The sequence below is a fragment of the Drosophila takahashii genome, chromosome X, assembly GCF_030179915.1.
Source record: "Drosophila takahashii strain IR98-3 E-12201 chromosome X, DtakHiC1v2, whole genome shotgun sequence".
NCBI classification, from domain to species: domain Eukaryota; kingdom Metazoa; phylum Arthropoda; class Insecta; order Diptera; family Drosophilidae; genus Drosophila; species Drosophila takahashii.
The window spans coordinates 24,334,311-24,356,483 of NC_091683.1; the positions used below are offsets into that span (position 1 = coordinate 24,334,311).

At 38.5% G+C, this 22,173-nt stretch overlaps 1 protein-coding gene across 2 annotated transcripts in view; it reads right to left on the bottom strand.

Annotated features, from left to right (window-relative positions):
- Neto (Neuropilin and tolloid-like) overlaps positions 1-22,173 on the bottom strand; it is a 94,469-nt gene that overhangs the window by 8,447 nt on the left and 63,849 nt on the right. For both annotated transcript variants that reach the window (XM_017155311.3, XM_017155312.3), the window contains exons 5-10: positions 22,030-22,115; positions 20,705-21,034; positions 20,230-20,327; positions 18,546-18,685; positions 16,927-17,042; positions 13,802-13,933 (exon numbers count right to left, since the gene is read on the bottom strand). In XM_017155311.3, coding sequence (XP_017010800.2) covers positions 13,802-13,933; positions 16,927-17,042; positions 18,546-18,685; positions 20,230-20,327; positions 20,705-21,034; positions 22,030-22,115 — 902 coding nt within the window. The remainder of the gene's footprint in view (positions 1-13,801; positions 13,934-16,926; positions 17,043-18,545; positions 18,686-20,229; positions 20,328-20,704; positions 21,035-22,029; positions 22,116-22,173) is intronic.

A 22,173-nucleotide genomic window follows, 5' to 3' on the forward strand; every position in this document is an offset into this window, starting at 1 on the left:
AAGCTCCGGGGGGTCTGCACCCCATCACCCTGACCCATAAATTCGATTGTCTCCGTAACCTTCTCCACATCCCCCGAAACTCGCAAAGTATCGTATTTGATTAGTGGTTTGCTTCACACGAAACTGTGCCAGAAGTGATTTCTACGAGGGCAGTTGGCTTATGAAATATATAATCAAACCGCAGGGCAGATTTCAATCCTGCGGTCAACGTGGATTGTCCGTCCATGAATTTCAGTTTCAGTTTCAGTTTAGTTACTTTATTTCTTTGCGATAAAGTTCCGGTTGCGTTTGTTTGTTTGCCGATTTGTGTTTAATGCCCAACGCTTTGTGCCAATTAGGGGGTTAAATTAAACGAGTTCGTTTGTCTTGGACGCACTTTAATTGGCCAAAACAATTGCGTAACTGCGAATTTCCAGTTGAATCGCTTTGGCTGTAATAGCATTGCCCATATATATTGCCTGGTTATTTAATAAAATGTTTGCGGAATATGGAATATATATTTGCCAATTTTTGTTTGCCAACCAACCAAACGCACACACATGAAAGTTTTTGGCTTTGCGCTCCGCTGACTCCTGCCTTTTTGGCAGGCCCCGAAAAATCTGACGAGAGAGAGACATACGAAATGGAGTGGGCACCAAAAGTTTGGCATTTGTTTAATTGGAATTTTTGGGTCTGGGTCTGGGTTTGGGTTTGGGTTTGGTTTTTGGAGGAGTGTTCACCTTTTGCGCGCCGTCTGCTCGAGGGCAATTTGGAAAATTAACTTCGAACAAGTTGCCTCTAATCAGGAGCCAACCAGCGATATAGATATAGATATAGAGAATGTAGATGGTAGATATATGGGTTCTATTGACTTCCTGCGAGCATCCTGGCCACATCCTGTCGGCATCTCGAACCGCCGGCGAAAATCTGCATTTGATGTTAGCAGCTCGCATTGTTTGATTGGCAACCATTTGTGAAATTTGTGAAATATTCCCCTCTCCTCCCCTCTCCTTCCAGTTCGCTCCTTTCGCTCCGTTCGATTGCTTTTAATGGCCAAATCATATTTTATGATTATTGACAATCGTTGCCAGTATGCAAATGCTGCATGCGCAGCGAGGAAATGGAAATAAATTTCGCCCCGAAATTTGATTGCCGACCCATAAAGCGTGACGAGCATCTTCAATTGCTTTCCTGGAAATTTTGAAAACTGGAACTGAAAATAAAGCATTTTTTCCTTTCTTCGATTTTTTCTACTGGCGTTTAATTATGATTTTCCAGCTTAATTGGAGTCTGCTTTAGTCGCTCAGCTTAAACCGCAAAATGGATTGGGCATGTGAGATATGCATGGGCGGATCCACGGGGCGACATGGGGGTTAAAGTTAAGCTTAAAAATTATCGATATTTTCGATATTTTGACAACATTTATTTGATAATATCGATGTTTTGAAAGAATAATTCAAATTAAATATCGATAAATAGCAAACTGTCGATATTTTTTAAAGCTCTAGTTAAAGATAAATGTTAAAAGTATTCAAAAAGTATGCAACCAATTTTTTTTCTGAAATCTCCACCTTCAACCAAATCCTGGATCCGTCACTGGAGATATAAGAGATATGGGATATGAGAAAGGGGGGTAAATCAATCACATATGTCCCTTCCAAAAATTTTGCGGTTTGCCGGCTGAGTGAGTGGCTGATTGAATGCCTGATTGACTCACAGATCGATCGATTGACTGGCTGCCACCGAGACGTGCATCATTAAGTGCCACGCCCACCGCCCACGTGTTAAGCCCCGGCAAAGGCATTTCATTTCGCATTAAGCCCAACGCTTTTCACTTAGCCCCATCTTGTCTGGCGAATCGGAATGGGGATTTCCCGTCGCAAACCGTTGCAACTGCAACTTCAACTCCTTGGCATTATTTTATGACTCTGGCCGGCTTCTGAGTGTTTCTTCTGCGAATTGCATTTCAGCTTGATTTATTTCATTTCATTTCATTTCGCCAATGCAGCCAGTGTCCAGCGAAAGCAGCCAAGGAGGCGAAGGAGGCTAAGGAAAATTGATGGCAGCGAAAGAAATACGGTTAGCAACATAAGTTGGTTATTACTTGCTGCTTAAAGCCAATGGCCGCGACCCCAAGTGCACTCGAAGAAAATCGCAGCGAGGTCTAAGGACTCAATTAGCAAAGGGAATAGAACCTTTGCACCATTAGAAAATGCAGTAAAAATGTAAACAAATTAAAAAAGCTGTGGTGGAAGTTGAAAGTATAATACTTGGAAACTAAAGAACTGTAAAAAACTAGGTTAAGTTAAATAATTTTGTATGTCCAGAATAAATAGCCGGAAATTAAAACTCGATGCTTGGGGATAACCTTCTATTTTTGAATAATTTAAAAGGATTAAATTTGTAATTATTACAATAAGTTACAATTATGCTTAAAAAATGTGTTTAAAAATTAGCTTTTGGCTTTTAGGTTACAAAATATAAATATCTCGATATTTTTGAACATTGATGTTTTTTGGAAGCATATTTATAATAATTTTGTTCGACTTGTATATATATAAATTAATAATAATATAAATTAAAAAGCATCAAATTTCCTCGAAATTAAGACTTTATAGTTTCCAGATTTAAATCACATTATTTCTAATGTAGGCTTGTGTAATTAACAGTTGCAAATGAATCTGAATCTGTGGCCTTTGAGAGCGGCAAAGATTATGAATGGACCCCTTCAATCGGGCATGCTTCGAATATGTAGCTCCACTTGTTTATTCTTCGAGTGTACTCCACTCGTCACTCCGACCGGGAATCTATCTGTGCGCCAGTGTGTGCGGACTGGTGAGAATTCGCTTCAGTTTCGAATAAAATATTGCATTTCCCCAATGCATGACACGGCCTCAGAGCTTCGGCTTCAGCTTCCCCAGCTACTACAGCTACTGGTTTGGTTCTGGTTCTGTTTCTGATTCTGATTCTGGTTCTGCTAAAGGTCCCGTTCCTCTACTCCAGCCTAGGAGCCGTCGGATCCTGGCAGGCTCTGCTTTAGACTTTAGCCCCCAGCTGAGGGGCAGATAAGCCAGGCCAAGTCCCCTCAGTTTTCCGGCTCTTCCCCCCCGGACTTTCCACCCCTCCCAACGATCTCCTGGCATCACGCATGAGCTGCGACTGGCGGAAATGGCAGTTTTTCCATTACGACTGCCAGGCCACGCTCTTGGGGGCCTCTTCAACTGGCCGACACTTGGCGGACTCCTCTGGCCTCGGTCTTCCCTCTCCCTCTGCGTCTCCCCCTCGATTGCCCCGTCTCTTTCGCGTATTACTTAATTTTTATGAAATATGAAACACACAACAGCTCGACGGCAGCAACAATCTCATTTCGGGCAGCGACAGTTGCACTTGGAAACAATGAGAAGTGCCATCAAATTTAGCTAAAACGCATTCTCAACGGAGCTTAAAATAATAGAAAAGGGCAGTTGCGAAGAGGGTTTAGTGCGGCGACTATTTGTTACCCTTTAAAACTAAAATAAGAAATTTAAAATAACTGTAAATATGAGTGATTCTTTGTGAAACGTATCGAGATTTTCTTCATGGTCTCAAAACGATATCTAATTTTTATGATACTATCACACCATTTAAAAAGGATTTTAAAAAAAGTTTAAAAAAAAATTCATTTGACAGAAGCCAAGATATGGCGTTGCTATTTTTTTGTTTAATTCATTTATAATTTTAAATTACGCGGGATAAAAAATAAATAAAAATACTCAAAAATTATTATTTTTGCAAGCTTTCAGATGAAAATAACAACCTTAATGGTTCCAATGCAAAATACGGTCCAAACTTAAAAAAAAATTTTTCATTCGCGGTTTTCTGCAAATCGGCATTTTTAATCTTTATAAAAAAATAGTATAATGTTCTATACATAATTCTTGTTGGCTCCTAAAAGTTTCGTCATGGGACCTCCATTACTTTCTGCATAATTTAATAAAACATTAAAAAACAAAGCAGTCTTTCGTTGTTATACATTAAATTATATTAGACGAACAGTTTCGTTCTTCATGAATTCCGGGAGAACGACCGTTCCCATTTAGGTAAAACCAATAGGAAAAATGCAGTTTTGTATAACAAATAAATCCCTACCAATTTCAACGTGGGACAGTAACTTCTTGCTAATTATTTAGTTCTAAAGAAGAACACTCGAATATATAGCAACACATTACATCCAAGCTAAGACCATTCCAGGCTCCTGGTAAATAACGCACCTCGTTCGGTTCATGTCGCTCCTTGATTCCCCCTGTGGCGGCGCTCCACTGTTGTTTTAAGCCTCCTTACAATGATTTGTGTATTGGGAAAATTTAAATGTCTTCAGCGAATGACTATCTTTTTAAAAGAGTTTGCTATTAGGTGTTGGAGCAATATGATGGTGCTTTTGAGAACGTGGAATGGTCTTAGCTTGGATGTAAGGTGTTGCTTAGGTGTTGTTCTTCCTTAGAACTACATAACTAGCAAGAAGTTATTGTCCCACGTTGAAATTGGTAGATATTTATTTGTTATACAAAACTGCATTTTTCCTATTGGTTTTACCTAAATGGGAACGGTCGTTCTCCCGGAATTCATGAAGAACGAAACTGTTCGTCTAATATAATTTAATGTATAACAACGAAAGACTGCTTTGTTTTTTAATGTTTTATTAAATTATGCAGAAAGTAATGGAGGTCCCATGACGAAACTTTTAGGAGCCAACAAGAATTATGTATAGAACATTATACTATTTTTTTATAAAGATTAAAAATGCCGATTTGCAGAAAACCGCGAATGAAAAATTTTTTTTTAAGTTTGGACCGTATTTTGCATTGGAACCATTAAGGTTGTTATTTTCATCTGAAAGCTTGGCAAAAATAATAATTTTTGAGTATATTTATTTATTTTTTATCCCGCGTAATTTAAAATTATAAATGAATTAAACAAAAAAATAGCAACGCCATATCTTCGCTTCTGTCAAATGGATTTTTTTTGAAACTTTTTTAAAAATCCTTTTTAAATGGTGTGATAGTGTCATAAAAATTAGATATCGTTTTGAGACCATGAAGAAAATCTCGATACGTTTCACAAAGAATCACTCATATATGAAATATATGTAAATATATAGTGACTTTTTTAATAAATAAATTAAATTAGTTTTCTCCAATTATTAGCGATTTTAGTTACAATAAATTGTAGAATAAGTTTGGGATTACTTTACTTTTACATCCCTATATTTCTAGTCGGAAATGCAGATACCATTATCGGGTGGGCCGGATACCCCGGGGCTGCAGTTGCGCCATTTCGGTCGGAACCAGCCGCAATTGCCGTAAAAACTATGGATATGCATGTGCTGGCTGTCATTGCAATGCAGTTTATCTTGAGGTGGGAGCGCGAGTGGAAGGATATCAGGATATCACTACAATGATTCGCTTCGTTTGCCTTTCGCCATGCAATCGCTGGCCCAGCATCTCAGCATCAGCGAAAAGCGGAGAATTGGGGGAGTGGAGAAGTGGAGAACTCCCGGCCAGCACACTTGCACTTTGGTACAGTGGCAAACTTGCACGGGAGCAAGCGAGCATGCACTGGAAAAAATGCTATGCCCTAAGAAAAGAATGAAAATATAAAAAAAAAAGTAAAAATAAATGTACAGGAAACAATTTGCCTAAATTTAAGTCGATGACAAAATAAGTTGTACAGTAATTTACTGGAAAGAAATAACTTTCATATTTTATAGGTATGTACATACCTAATATTAATAAATTTAGTTATTAAACATGTGTACCAAATTGAAATGATTTTTGCCTTGTTGAAAATAATGCTAATGAAATATAATATATAAAATAGGAAATAAACAATAATAACAAAATATAAAATATATCAAAAACAAAATATAAAAGAAAAATAAACAAAAGGCTTTCTTCATCTTTTTTTTTAGAATATTATATATTAGAATATTTTTTCGTCGAGTGTGGGGGCACCCAAGTCGTTGCCATTGCTTAAATGGCAACACTAAAATGCCACTCAAGGCACTCCGCGCTGTGTGTGTATGGGTGCAGGACGATTGTGTGTGTGTGTGGCAGGGCAAATATGCATTGCGGTTGTTACCAAATTGCATGCAGTTATGGCAAGCGCCTTGCGAAGGATGCAAGGATGGTGGGGGGGGGGGGGGGCGCAGGATACGAATGCATCTCCCCAGCTGCCTTAGCCTGCCAGGGGTGCGACGCAAGGGGGGCGGAAGGACTTATGCGGTGCGAGGTGTGCTTCAGGATGAATTGCAGTGATGAGATTTTCACCGAGTTTTCGCTAAAATCCCATCGGGGAATCTCTGGCAAATTGCAGCTTAGCACATTTATCACGAAAACTAAGAGTTTGGAAAAAAGCGTGTGGAGTCGTTATAATAAGTACATTTAAAGCTGCAAGTCCGAGTGGAAATATCATCAGATTGCCAGCTCATCAGATCGACCCCATTGGGCTATTCAGCATTTCAACTGAATAAAAAGTAAAACCAAAACTAAAATATTACAGAATTACAAATATTACAGAAAGATAAAAAAAAATGATTTAAAAAGTATAGGATAGGTAAAATAAAAACGCATTTAAAAAATAAACACTAGTTACTTTCAACAAACCTCTTCCAATCTTGTTAAAGGTTTAAAATATGAAAAAATTACCCGATTTAAAAAATAATTTATAATAATCACAAATAATTCCCGACTAAACGGAAATGAAGAAATATATGAAATGGCCTAATTTCCCCACTCAAGCGCCGGGCTTAAATCATTTAAATTAGCCTCGTAATTTCGCATTTATATTCCCAAAAAATCTCGGCACCTTTATCAGCTTCCCTAGTGAAGAAGACACCTATTATGATGAATTATGAGCCTCATCAGGTCATCATCACCCTCACCTTCTACCGCAGGAGCGACCCTCGTCTGTTGGCAGCACCCAGAAACCCCGAACCCCCGAAACCCCCGAAAAAAGGGATAAAAATAAAGGGCAAAGGAGCTGGGAGCGGGCAAAAGAAATTGCATCCTCTTCGCTGATTTCGAGTGTGCACGAGTGAGCGGAAATACTTTTTCTGCTTATCTACATGCTAAAATCTAAGTGGCAACAGAAAATTTTGCGAACAAGAAAGAATAGAAAGCTGAGACGGCGGAAGGCGGAGGGCGGAAGGCAGGAGGCCATGGCCAAAAGCCAGGGAGCAAAGGATTCAGCTGGAGAATATGGAAATAAGTTTTATTAGATGTGCGAATGTTGCCATCGTTTTCTATATGGACGCCATTTGGTGGCCCCGAATGGGATATTAAAGTGCTGGCCATCGCCATCGCCATCTCCGCCGCTCCGAATGATTTTATCAAATCTGCTGACGCTGAATTGATTCGGTTCGATTCGATTCGATCCGATTTGATTTGATGTGCGCTTTGTGCAAATTTATGTGATGCGCTGCAGTTTCATAAATGGAGGCAAGAAAAAAAGAGCCCAACCTATTTGCCATTCATTCAGTCGCTCGTTCGCCTTTGCCGTTTATTGATGGCATAATTTCCCACGCCCCGAAAATCCTTTGAAGTGAAGGGAAGGGGAAGGGTGGCAGGTGAAGACCCCAAACCACCCACCCCCTCATTTCAGCCGCCCGCCATCAACCATCAGCCATCATCTAGCACTTCAGGCGATAATCAGATTGAGGCCCTCGTGCATCTGCCAAGGCTCAGGTGTCGCCGACAGTGGAACGAGATGCCTTTTTTTTGTGAAAATAATAGTGTGAATAGCACATCATTAGATATAACTAAACATGGTTTAAGCTAGAAAAGTATAATTATACCCAGTTATTGCTTTGGATTTGGTTGTGGGGGGTGATTTCAGAAAAAATTTGTTGTTGCATACTTTTTGAAGACCCAATTTTTTTGTTTAATTTTTAAGCGAAGTGAAATGATCACTATATAAATAAAAAACAAGAGAGAACGCTATAGTCGGGTTGTTGTCCCGACTACCTAATACCCGTCACTCAGCTAAAGGGAGTGCGAACGCTGTGTCGGGTTGGTGTCCCGACTAATAATCGTAACTCAGCTAAAGGGAGTGCGAGGGAGATAGATATATGTTGACAATTTATAAAGCGTATAACTTTTTAATGAATGGTCCGATTTGAAAAATGTCTTCTACATTTCGATAGGTATAAATATACACAACAAAATTGCATTTATACTTTTCGGAAATCTTTAAAGATGTGGGCGCAGGACCCATTTTAAAATCGTTAGTGGGCGATTGTGGGCGTTAGAGGGGGCGTGGCGCTTGGCTAAAATAAACTTGCGCTGCGTAGGAAGCCAAAGAATATGTGTGGGAAATCTCAACCTTCTAGCTTTTGTAGTTTCTGAGATCTCAGCGTTCATACAGACAGACAGACGGACAGACAGACGGACAGACGGACAGACGGACATGGCTAGATCGACTCGGCTAGTGACCCTGATCAAGAATATATATACTTTATGGGGTCGGAAACGCTTCCTTCTAGCTGTTACATACTTTTGCACGAATCTAGTATACCCTTTTACTCTACGAGTAACGGGTATAATAATAATCACTTTATAATTACGAATAAACGAGAAGAGTGGACCCTCTAAATATTTCTCCGCTTCCCAAGCTGAAGGAAATGCTTCCATTGATTTTGGAAATTTCCCCAGCTACCGCTAATAACTTGAAAATGGTCGTGTCAATTTCCGCTTAACTTTCATGCCTTTTTGTGTTGATCGAAACCGCAGGAACGCCTTGCAAATTGGGTTCCCGTTATGAGGGGGATCCCGTGTCCTCGGCCCATTGTTTTCCCGTTTCGTAGTTCCATTTGCCCAGAATGGGGTAGGGGGATTGGGATGGGAATGCCAGGACGCCAGGATGGCAGGATGGCAGGATGGCATGTGGTATCAGCTGGGGTCCGGGGGCATTGTGCAAAGTCAGCGCACGACGCTGTTTTACAATTTAGCCGGGACATGACTGCTTTGTCTTCCTGGCACCAACGGGCATCTATGCCCGCCAAAAAGCCCAAAGCCCAAAACCAAAAACCAACCCCACAATCAACAACTAACAAGCTAAGCCCAAAGAGCTCGTTTCGACTTAGAGGGTGTGGGCATATTACGCATACGCACCGTTATAAATTCGGCAGCGCAGAGCAAAAAGTGCAACAGAACTTAATTTTTGATCAAAATTGGTTTTTAAGTAGTTTTTCTTTTGTTTTCCCACATCAAAAATACTAACTGTTTTTATTATTAATATTATTTTAATTGTTTCGCCAAAATATTGTTTTTTTTTTATAAAATCAGGAACTTGGGTGTTTGGTAAAAATAAGATAGATTCAAATGATGCCTAATACGAATATTAGGGCGGGTCGATTTGTATGGGGCCGAAAAAAGTGATGAATCGTATAGGGGGAACGTAATCTTTAAAGGATTCTAAGCCATATTGTCGAACATACTTATGGTCTAAAATGATGTTTGACCCCCCCCAAACGCGAATGAAAAATACAGCTTTTTTTGAGGAAAATATCATAGTAGTCAGCTCAGATGTATTATTAAATTTAAAATAAAAATTTGAAATTGATATTCAGTACTATAAATGTGCTGACTACTATGATATTTTTCTCAAAAAAACAGTATTTTTCATTCGCGTTTGGGGGGGGGTCAAACATCATTTTAGACCATAAGTATGTTCGCCAATATGGCTTAGAATCCTTTAAAGATTACGTTCCCCCTATACGATTTTTGGGGTCCCAAATCGACCCACCCTAACGAATATATTTTCGAAAATCGTTTGAGTCCAGGGAGTATTTTTCCAATCAAATTCCCAAATGAAAGATCTCCCGAAAAAGATAGATCTGCTTTGGTTTTGGATTGCAATAAATGCGTTCATTTTTTCCCGGAAACAAAGCAAGCTATTAAACTTTAAATTCCATAAATCAGTGAAGCAGCACAGTGTAGTGATCAATGATGACGCAAAACCGTTTAAAAACGTTCCATTTAATTGTCGTGGACGTGGTGAAAGCCGGTGGTAATTGAATTAATTGAATAATCCACACCTTCTGCATTTAAATTTAATTTGCAAAAATCAAGTTTGTTTTTTCACACTGACCCGTGAAACATTCGCGCACTAGTAATTATGACTATTAACGGCGGGAGTTTCAGGAGTTGAGGGCTTTCACTCGGCCCCCCAAAGTTAACCTAGTGGAAGCTCAATGCCCGACTCCTGATGCCTGATTCCTGGACTGTCCTAATTAAATTACGCAAAACCATATCGCAGCTGAGGTATTTGTTTTTCCTCTTTTTTTTGATAATTAAATTATTCATTGGCTGGCCGAGTTTGCGAGGCATAAAGTTTCCCAGTTCCCGGGCTGTCGGTATCAATATCGGAATATTGGAATATGGGAATATCGGAAGGCAGCTAGCTAGCTCTCATCGGTTGTCAGGGGTCCACGGTTGTCCTGGCAAAAGTCATTTCATTTCAGTTCGCTTCATTTCTGCTGCTATTTTCTATCTCCATCTCCCCCGGGGGTCATGGCCGCAATGGAGCTTCAATTTGACATTGACTTCGGTTTGGAGGAGGAGAAAGAGGCACTGGCCAAATTGAATATCATCGAGGAATCGACTGCTGGCAAGTGGAGCGGCCAAGAAGAAATGTTTGGAGACCCAGACGCCCTCGCCAGCGAGTTAATTAAGTGTGTTTGCGTGTCAGTCCGTGTGTTTCTGTGTGTTTTTGTGCGGCGGCCACATATTTATAGACGCGGTCTGCTGCTTGATTAAACAGACCCTCCACTCGCGCACTCGGTTTTGTGTGTGTTTGGTATTTTTGGGGGTTCCCGTACACTCGGAAAAAATAGGATGCAACATGATACATGTGCATTCTAAAAACAAATAGGTATTATAATTATTTTATAGAATGTGGTTCAACATTAAAACAGGAAATAATATTCAACGTATTTAGTTATTAATAAAATAATGTCTTGCAATTCTTGGACTTCAATTATCTTAATTATTATTTCGAGAATGTCAATGTCAATATTTCAAATGGAGTTAATGCATTTTAGGCATTTTCTAGTATTTTCTCGAATTTTGTAGTATTTTATAAATGTTCTAGTATTTGATAGAATTTACTATGTTAATTTAGTATAATTTCTATATTTTATTTTGATACAGTAGTTTACTATTGCAATATTAAAACAAATAATCTAATAAAATCCTAATCCTAAAAAAACTAATTTCTAGAGTATCTTTCGTAAAGTGAGTTTCTATTTGCTGGTTTTTCCATCGAGCTTTTCTCCAAGTTTAGAAAAATAACAAGATAAATGAAAAGGCGAAGCGAAACGGCTCGAGTAACACTGTACTTTGTTCATTCAGCTGACAAATTTCATTTGTATTGATTAGTCACCTCCAGTTTGTGTGGGATCCTCGTCTAGGGTTACATCGAATCAAATCGGATTGGATTGGTTTGGGTGTGGAGCTCCGGCTCGGGGCTCAAGGCTCAGAGTCAAAGTCTATTTTACATTTCAAAGTGTCAGACGACATTAGAATTGCCGGGATCCGTTCGTTCAATTTGCCGCCGGGTAAGGGGACGCTGCATGTCTATTAAATTCCAGGCAGCAGACGACAGTGCGTGAGAAAAGTGCTCGCCCGCGCGCACATTTCCGCATCGAGACAAGGCGACAAGATTCCTATCACGCTGCGTATTATTGTTTTACTAATGTCGTTCGAAGCCCTCCTTTTGAACGAAGTCGGCTTTAATGCACTCGCCACATTTGCGCGGCCATCGATTTAAGTTGCCGCATTTTGACTTTCGCTAATTAAAATCGAAATTCAAATCGAACCGTTTGAGTGCCCCAGATAGATATGATTTGATGGGGGACTGCAGCTCGAGAACAATTACCATTAATAATTAATGGCAGTTGAAGGCTGAGTGACATGCGTCACTTCGTCGATGATTTGCTGTGGTAATGCATTGGCCTGGTTTTAGGAAATTCGTTAGATAATAATCTAAATTCGAACATGCCATGATTTGTCGAAAATGTTAAGATTGGTTTGGTGAACAAAAAAACAAATATCTTTTTACATTCTATCCAAAGCTTATGAGCTTTTTTAAACTGAACCACAAGCTGTTTCTAAATGTATTAAATCATAATTAATTTAATTTATTAACTATTCGTTGATATGAAATTACTAATTTTAATAATAATATTTGTTAAATCTTTCCAAATTTATAAAATTAAAATTAATTTAATTTATTGTTTATCTGTTAATATGTTTTATATGAATATTATTTTAAAATTTTTCGTTGAGGTATTACTTATTTTGTAATGGTCTATTTATTCTAATTGGCTTAGGCAAACCATAGTCTAATATCTACCTGACGATCCTCTTGATTTTGATTATTATTAAATTTATTTAATTTATTTTTACGACCCATTGACCTTTTGAGTTCAATTCAGTTCCAGAGTCAAGTGGATGTTTCGCTGTTTCATTGGCCCCACCATTCAGATCGCACCTTTAATTAAGGCCAAAATGCAATCTAAACGCGGCTTAGTTTAATCCATCGCCTAATTGTCAGTTATGCCAATTGTCATTCGTGGAGCGCGAGGCCCCTTGCAGAGTCATTATGTCGGGTGATTTCTGCTCGAGGTACCATCCCATTCCTGAAACCCGAATCCTGAATCCCGAATACCACTGCCATTTCCATTCGCATTCGCCTGCCAAAGCCAAATCAGATTCAGTTGTCAAACAGTCAGCGCAGTCAATGCAAATTATGTTTACATATGCAAAACGAGTTTGTCATATACGCAGGCACTCTCCATATAACCATATATCCATATATAATTATACACATGCCTGGTCATCGCATGTTAAGTCGAGTGTAAGCCCCTCGAATTTACACTGCTCCGTTCTGTTCCGGTAAATCATTAACAATCGCTCTATAGCCCACTTTTGTGAATGGGTTCTTTAAAGGAGTGCAAATGATTGTTGATTCCAACAATTTTTCGCTGACCCGAAAAAATGCAACGTCAAAGCGTCACAGGCAGATTTGATTTTCACATTTATTTATGGTCACAGCTGTGATCAAAACAATAGAACGGCAATTTCCGCAATTACCTAAAGTTTAACTTACACAAAATAATAATATAATATAAACAAATCTCTTCGAATCTGTGGCAAATGAAGTAGAGTTTGAAAATTATCGATATGTTCTATATTTTCACAATATGTATTCGATAATTTCGATGTTTTTCAGGGAAAACACTTATTAAACATCGAGAAATACCCAACTGTCGATCTTTTTTCAAGCTCTAAAATGAACCCACATTAAAATTTAATTTTCGTTTGCTTTTATCCAAAAACATGCAAATACTACTGCCTATTATTTCGAGCCCGGTTGTTCCAAATTGTGTTGCAATTCCTGTGTTAGCGTGCATTTGAAATGCAGTTGAATACTTTTTGGCAACATATCTAATGGAACCAAAAACAAAAAGAGTGGATATATGTGTGTGGAAATAAATTCTTGCTGTCCTGCGGTGGCCACATTTAGGAGACTATTCTAGGGGGGTTAAGTGGTAAATGCTGGGTGGTTCAAGCACACAACGAGCGAGACAGAGAGATATATATATATATATATTCATATGTAGAAAGAGAGAGAGAGAGCGGCAGGCGGGGTGTTGGGTGGTTTTGGGTGGCTGGGGTTTTTGGTTTCTGGGGGTGGTTTCAGTATTTTATGGGGGGACACGCGCGAGCACAGACTAAAGTTTCATGGGGAGACGAATGGGGGCGTAAAAGTTGGCAATACTTACGCGTATTATCTTCTGATCACGTATTATCTTGCGTGTGCAATTGACGATGAACGTTAGGACCATGCCGCCGAGTATCAGGCCAAACACGGTCACGATGATGACCACATGCTCCGATTGGCCGTTTGCGTCGCCCTGCAAAAAAGACATTAATTGCCATTTTAATTGCATTATCGAATTACCAAGCCAAGGCTCGAATCAAAATAATCAAAGTGCGGCTTTCCTTACGCCACTTAATTGAGTGTTCGTGTGCGTCATCGATTGCTAGACAACTAATGACCATTGGCCGTTGCAGCAAGTAAATTAGCCCACAAACAGAAACGAAGCTGTGATTTTATTCGGCTTTCATTCTTTCAATTTGAAATATTTTACAAATTTTTTATTTGCATAGCAATTTTATTAGGAAAAAAAAGATATTAAGATAAAACATTTTCTAATTTTTAATAGACCTATCAATTTAATTATTTTCTTAGTGACTATGAATTATACGATATATTTATTAAAATAGTTTTAAGCGTTTATTTAAAGTTTTGCATAGAAATTTTGTTAAGGAAGAGGAACAAACAAAAAGGCCAAGAATTTTTTTTCTTTTTTATTATTTTAAAATTTGTTATTGGTGATTATAAATTATTTAAAATATTTATTAAAATAGTTTAAGCGGTAAATTAACCATTTAAAATTATTTTTTTGCATAGAAATTTTATTATGAAAGAGGAATTATATTTAAAAAAAGGACATTACAAAAACAAAATTAATTTAAACAAAAATTGTAATAAATGTTGTATTTGTTTTATTTTCTTGGTGATTATTATTAATTTTTCTCTATATCTTTCTTGGATTTCATGAGGTCTTTAGGCCATCATTAGCCGGCTTCCAAAGGCCAATATGTCGTCATAAATTACACGCGCCCAGTGAACACAGCATATATTTTGGACCGATTTTAATGTCGGCCAATTAAATAAACATAACTTGTGCATGCGCTCGATTGAGCATTTGATTGAAGCCCGCCTTTACACACGTTCATTTAACATCGTTTGAGCAAATTAGAAACCATAAACCGGAACCGTTCAATCGGGTATCGAAAAACTAAACTAAAAATTCCTGGTCAATGCAAATGGCCTCCCTCTGTATATGTATAAAATTAGGAATAATTATGGAAACATTTGGCCAAACCCAATATCAATTCGCTTTAATTGGGCAAGATATTGAATGGTATGGCCAAATGCTAAATGCAATCGACCAATGTGGTGCGAAAATTAAATGTAGACTTTTGTAAACGAAATTAAATAATAAAATTTCCATAAATGTGTTTGCTTTTGGCCAGCGGTATTTTGCAATGGTTAATGGAAAAGTTTATTCAAGGGCCGTGGTTTAAATTGAGTGTTTTTGGTTGGTTTTCTGGTTTTGAAAATTATGTGTGCTTCATTTAAATGCTTTATACTCTTTTGGAAACGGTGGGGCTTGAATTATTAAGTAAATTTAAGTTAATTTGTAAGTAAATTGAATTTTAAACATTTCAATTGAATTTTGTTGAATATTATAATATCTATCTTAATTTTAAATATAAAAAAAATTAAAAATGGTTCAGAAAAAAATAATTAATATGCAAAAAACCGAGTCTAAAAGTCAATACAAATATTTTAAGGGCAGGACAATTTTTGTTAGATTTTTTGTTTAGCTTGAAATTAAATTATGTGCTTATAAAAGCTTTTGAATATTTTAAAACCCTTCCATTAGCTAAGGTCATTAGAACTAAACAATTTGTAATGCATGTAATTCGAGGATGCCACAAGTGCGGATTTCCCCCCAGCTGTTTTTTTATGTTTAGCTATTTTTACAAGGGATTTACAACCGCACTTTTGTTGAGTGAAAGTGAAAAAATGGGAAAGTGGCTTAGATGGCGCTGCATGAATCATTCCCTGTGATAAAGTCGCTTGTCGGTGGTGCGAGCTCAAGTTCCCGCTGACTTTATCAAATCTAATGATCTAATGCGCTGATGCTGGTGTTCAACTTCTGGGGGGCTGAAGGGGGATTCTGGGGGATGCCCTGCAAATAACTGTTATTTACGGCTAACGAACAAGCCCCGCAAAGAACAGGAACAACAACTACAAATACAACAAACACAAGGCCTTCCTGTAACACAAACCTCAAACTTTGCCAAACAAAACTTATTTGACCAACTTTGTTTGTGTTTGTGCCGGAGCAGGAGTGTGTGTGTTTTCGCTAGCGTGTGTACGTGAGTGTTTTTGGGTGTTGCCATCATCGGCGTGTCGAGCATACTTATAATGAGCCGGGTGATGGAGCTGGCAGGGGGTTTGGTAGGGGTTTTGGCAGGGGGTTCGAAGGGGTTTTGGCAGGGGGTAAGGGGTCACGAGGCCAGGGGATGGGGTGTAGTCGGGGCGAACGAGCTGGCCTATAATTAGATGCACGTACAAACGGCCCAGTTTTGTGTTTTTGAGTGCGGATGCACTGAGAGAAAATATACCGTATGTGCCAGATTCTTAATTATCTCTTCGTTTTCATATCTATGCCCGTTACTTGTAGAGTAAAAGGATAAGATCTCGGAAACTACAAAAGCAAGAATGTTGGGATTAGCCACACATGCTCTTGAGCTTCCTACGCATCGCAAGTTTGTTTCAGCCGAGCGCCACGCCCACAATCGCACTAAACGACCTTAAAATGTGTCTGGCGCCCACATATTTAAAGATTTCGGAAAAGTGGAAATGCAAATTTTATTTCGGTCACTAAAACCTATCGAAATGTAGAATAAATTGTTTATATCGGACCATTTATTAAAAAGTTATGAGCAAGTAAGGGAATTCAAGCAGTCGCATGTATATCTCCGTCTCTCTCGCACCTTTTCAGCTGAGTAACGGGTATTTGATAGTCGGATTTTTCGACTATAGCGTTCCTTACATGTAATACAAATATTATATGGAATTTTTTTTTATTAAATTTATTATATTTAGCTTAATTCAAAATATAAATATTTTTTAAATAAGTACAAACGAATTTAACTCATAGTTTTAAAATATTTAAGTATTGCCTATTTAATTTGGGAATTAATATTTTATTGCTTTCAGTCGGATCAGATTTTAGGTTTCTCTCTGTAGAGGCGTGTCACTTACCTTGCAGTCCTCCTCGTCCCATCGAAATTTACAATTGTCTAGGTTATTACATTTCAAATCCTTTGATATGCAGGTCGCGTCCTCGCAATCGTACTCGTCCTCGGCGCAGGCTCCCGCTAAAAAAGGGGCAGAGGGGCGACAGTTTGGGAGTTAGAGAAAGTTGTAAAAAATTTGGCACAAAATGGCAGTTAAAGTGAGAGGACGAGAGAAGCGGCCAAAATGGCTAAAACGCCAATCAAAGCGCAAATCGCACAGTGGAATGGACAATTGACTTCAATTGAAAGTGCTCTCCACTAGATGAGAGTGTAAAACGGGCGCATAAAATGTATATTGTCATTCGATGGTCATTCAGCAGACAATTCAATATGGTTTTGATTGACGTGGCAGGACGATTGGAGATTGAATATTTGACGTTAGTTTCCGAATATTGCCACACCATGTCAGTAAATAATTTAATGATTTATAAGTACTAAGTTTTTAAGATAAAATATCATAGATATTTTAAATTAATTCATTTGTCAAGTAAAATCTTGCCTACAATATAAATTATATTAAATTGGTTCTAATGTACTTATTACTAACTTTATTATATTATATTTAAGATTTATAGGTACTAAGTTTTTAAGATAAAATATTATAGAGATTTTAAATTAATTCATTTGTTAAGTAAAATCTTACCTAAAATTAAAATTAAACTAAATTGATTTTAATGAAGTTGTATATAAATTTTAGGTTCGATTTCGAGTTAAAAAAAATTATTTTTTTTTAGAATAATTTTAGTATACTATTTCGATTAGCTTTGAGTTCGGTTTTAACACCCATAGAGTTTTATTCCACTCGCAATTGAATTTCCTGGCCATGGAGAACCGAATTCAATTCGACATTAAATTGAATGTCAATTCAATTTGACTTAAAGCTTCGATCAATTGTAAGCTTTAAATTGATGGACATTCCACAGTGCAGTCATTGAAGGGCGACGATGGGCGAGACCACAAAGCAAATGCACGTAATCTCCGACATAAATCGCTCAAGCAACAACAATAATTGCCGATGCTGGCAGTTCAAGTAGATGAAGCTGAAGCTGAAGGAGCTGGAAATGCTGGGAAAGCAGAAGGAGCTGGTGTCGAAGGTCCTGGAGATTCGGGGGGCGAGCCAGGACCACCACTACTCTGGCTGCCTAAAAGTAAACAATGCTGGCCCGGGGACAAAGGACAATCGTTGAATGACAAAAGAGTGCTTAGCCTTTTGCCTCTGGCAACTGGCGGCAATCACGCAGGACCTCCGCCTCCTGGCCGCCTTTCCTTCAGACATTCAGACATTCGGAGAGACAGATAGATGGAGGATATGGTGGCCTGGTGGCGAGATAGTTGGTTAGACAAGCGACTACTTCTCATTCTCAATTCCTATTCTCCAACTGCCAAATGAGCAGCCAAAAAGGGGGATGGCTCGCCGGGATTTGGGGCCAGCTTAGCACCGGATTGCCCCCAGGATTTTGGCCATGCCTTTGTACTTTGCGCCCCGGCCATTTGTTGCCAATTCGAGGGATTTGCCACCGCCATCAAAGGGGCCCTTGGAACTTGGAACTTCGGAATCAGAACCGGAGTAGGAATTGGACTTACCAGGTCCCTTGTCCCGGAAAGCCGTGAACAGAATGCCGAATGTCGAGTTAATCGCGATTTGATCTGCGTAGAAGCGCAAGTGCAGGATGTTTGACTCGGCCGTAATACTTTCGCCAGCCGAACCACAAAAGTTCTTCACCCTGAAAAGGAAAAGATGATTAAATAGACTGTAAACCGAATAGTTAAAACAAGAGAGACCGACTCGACTATCCAATACCCGTTACTCAAAAGAATAAGTGTGAGAGAGATGGAGAAATGCAAGCAGACGATTGAAAGTGGCGCCATCTATCGGAAAATTCATTATTTTCTCATAGCTTTTTAATAAATGTTCAGATTTAAGTTTTTCACATTTAGAACCTATTGTATTAATGAAAACATAAAAAAAATAATTTATTTCATTAAATTTTCTCTCTTTATGCTAGCAACATAATTGTTCATTCAAATATTTTTGCTCTTTAGAGAATTAAAATGGCATAAAATGTAACTACATTAAACGCGTCAAAGGGACATCGTAATCGATTCAAATAATCTTGAGACAGTTAAACATTTGCCTAAATAAATACAAATAGAAAATATGCAGCAGCAAATTATTCAACGATAAGTAAATTGTTAAAATCATATATGCATCGGCCAGTTGACTGGGTAATTAATTATCGAGTGATTGATATAATCTATTGTGGCAAATCCCGTTACCAGTTGCCAAAGCATTTTGCCACACAAATGAAGGCCTTAACTTGCAGTCAACGAGTGTACGAGTACGTCTCCTTTTTCCCGGGGCAATATATCTGCCATTCGTTAAATATTTGGCCATCGATGGTACACACAAACACACACTCACATAATCGATAAATAAATAATTTATAATATGGCTTAAATGATGACGTTCACTGAATATTGTATTTATGTTCATTTCGGTCTCTCTGTGTCTCTGTGGCTCCGGGTATTTTCTTTACGATATTTCAACGCATTTTATGCTCGCAAAATCTGGTTGTGGAAGGCAAAGGCAGTTGGCCACCCGTCGTGTGCGTTAAATTGTAACGAAAAATGAAAAATGAATTTAAATGAAAGCGACAAAGGCATCAAATCATTGGCCAAGAATGAAAGGAGGGGAAGCAAGGAATTTTCAGCTTTCAGCTTTCCATTTGCCATTTTCCAAGGACCGCCGCCAGTCAATCAATTTGAGTGTTGTCCCGAGCAGCGGCAACAAGTGGAAATGTATTGGCGCGTTAAAAGCGGATGTCAATGCGTGTCGAAGATGCCGTGGCGAGTAGTCCTTCAGTTCGTCACTCAGTCAGTCCGTCATTGAGTCAGTCAACCAGGAGATGGCGAAATACTCGTTACATCGGGGGGGTAAAGGGAAAGGGACTCCTCGCAGGTCGAGGAGATTGGTTGTGCGAGTCAAAGGCGACGCCACTTCCGCTCGCGTACAATTTACTTTTGGCCGGTAATAAATTGAAAATTTGCTTTGGCCCATGACGGGCCGGGGCTTTGATCTCGCTGCTTTTTCGGCAATGCGGAAATTGGTTTGCGGCATTGCGTATACGCCACCGATATTACGCATACGCCACCGACTGCACTCGCGCAGCCCTTCTCTTCTCAACAGCAATGACTATAGCAATTTTATCACCGGCACTCCGGACGCTCGACGCGAAATGTGATTAAGCCGCGAATCGAAGGTCCTCACCTGCGCGGCATCACCGTCTGTTCGGGGAATATATCAAGAAAGTTGGTGTCGCAATCGTTCGGCTTGCTCAGCTTAAAGTCCAGAAACTTGAGATATATCTGGGGAAAGAGAGGAGAATGATAAGGGAAAATTATTTTACTTAATTACTTTTAAAATGTAATTTAATGAAATATTTATGTAAGTAAATAGTAGGTTTTTACATCGATGTATAGCTCGGATACATATAATACTAAATCAAAACATTTAGTGCATTTTTTAAAATTAGAAAAAGCAATGAATAATATAAGTCGAATTGCTCATTATTAGCGGTAATTAATGAAGATTTTAAATTATTAAAATAATTAGTTAAGTTCATTAGAAAATTATTTATAACCAACTATTTAGGTCAAATTTTTAAAGTGCTTCTAAAATATTGCAATGATTTTGGAAAGTAGTGTTTTTTTTCTAATATTAAAAATACGAAATCGACTCTCACCTTCCAGTTCTCCTTCACCTGGATGCGCCAGATGCAGTCCAAGGCGATCTTGCTGTGGATGACCTGCTCCCGGATCTCCGCCGGTACGTCTGTCGAGTTGATGAACCCCTCGAAGCCGCCCTTCTCGATGGTGCAGTTGAGATCAGTGCTGGCCGCCTCCCTGTTCCTATCGAGGTACTCGTAGACCGCACTGAAGCCGGTGTACTCGATGGTCTCGTCGGAGTGGAAGTGCAGCCACAGGTAGCGCTCCTTGGAGGTGAGCTCCGGCGGGAAGTTGGTGCCGCAGAACTTGCCCAGCAGCTGGGAGAAGCCGTACTGGCCGTCCCGTATCTGCAAGAAGGGTTTCGGGATTCCGATCGTTAGTTTGGCTAAGCCCCTAAGCTTCAGTTGGCAGTTTGTCTTGGCCTAAACCGCTTTGGCCAGGGGCCTGCATTCAAATCAGGCTTACGACTTGCTGCAGCAGAGACAACATTCAATTAAAACTTGCCATTTTTCGGTGCAAAAAGAAAGGCTGTGGCAGTGGCTGCAAAGGCCGAAGTAACAAGGAAAAGTCGTAAAGGAAACAAATCGAAAACTTTGCAAGTCCGGCCAAGAGACCGAGAAAAGCCGAGCAACTAAGCAAGTTTTTGTTTCGTTCCTTTTTTTTATGCCCTGGCCTCAGCCTCAGCATGCAACAAAGTTTGTCTTTTTTATGCGCTGACCCTTTTTAAGTTGGTTATGCCGGCTTTTGTTGCACAAAGAGAAAAAAAGTCGAGTTCCAGACAGAATATAAATAAATAAATACTAAATAAAGTAAATTAAAATGTAAGTACCTACTACATTTCTGGAACGTAAAAATAAGTGCCTACAATCTGCGAAAATCTTTAATAAATTTTTAAATTATTATTTGGCAATAGTATATTAAAAGTTTATAATTAAAATTTAAAAACATATAATATAAAAATAAATTCCGTTCAGTAGCAATATTAAATTGCTGGAACGCCAAAATAATTGCTTATAATCTTCATAAGTATTATTACTTCAGATTTTTCATAATAAAAAATAATTATTAAAATTTCAATTATTAATTGGCAATATTAAATATTTGAAAAACAATTGCCAATAATCTCTTTTACTTTTTATATTTTAACTTACATTTTTGGCAAGTTTTTCAATAAAAATTATACAAAAAAATAAATTACAATATTTTTGAACTGTTAATTTGCAATAGTATATTAGGTTTGACTTTTAGAAAATGTAAATTAAAATATTTATCAATTTATTTATTTATTTTTCTGGCCAACTAATGTTGTCTCTGTGCATTTGTCAGCTAGCCCTGTACTTACTTCGAGAAAATCAAATTTGCACTCCTCCTTGTCCTCGATATTAAACGAGTTGCGAAAGTCCAGGCGTATGATTTGTCCCTTTGGCGCTGTAATTAGATGCCGGCAGCCGCAGGGCAGAGGAGCGGCGAACAAGAACACGTTAGT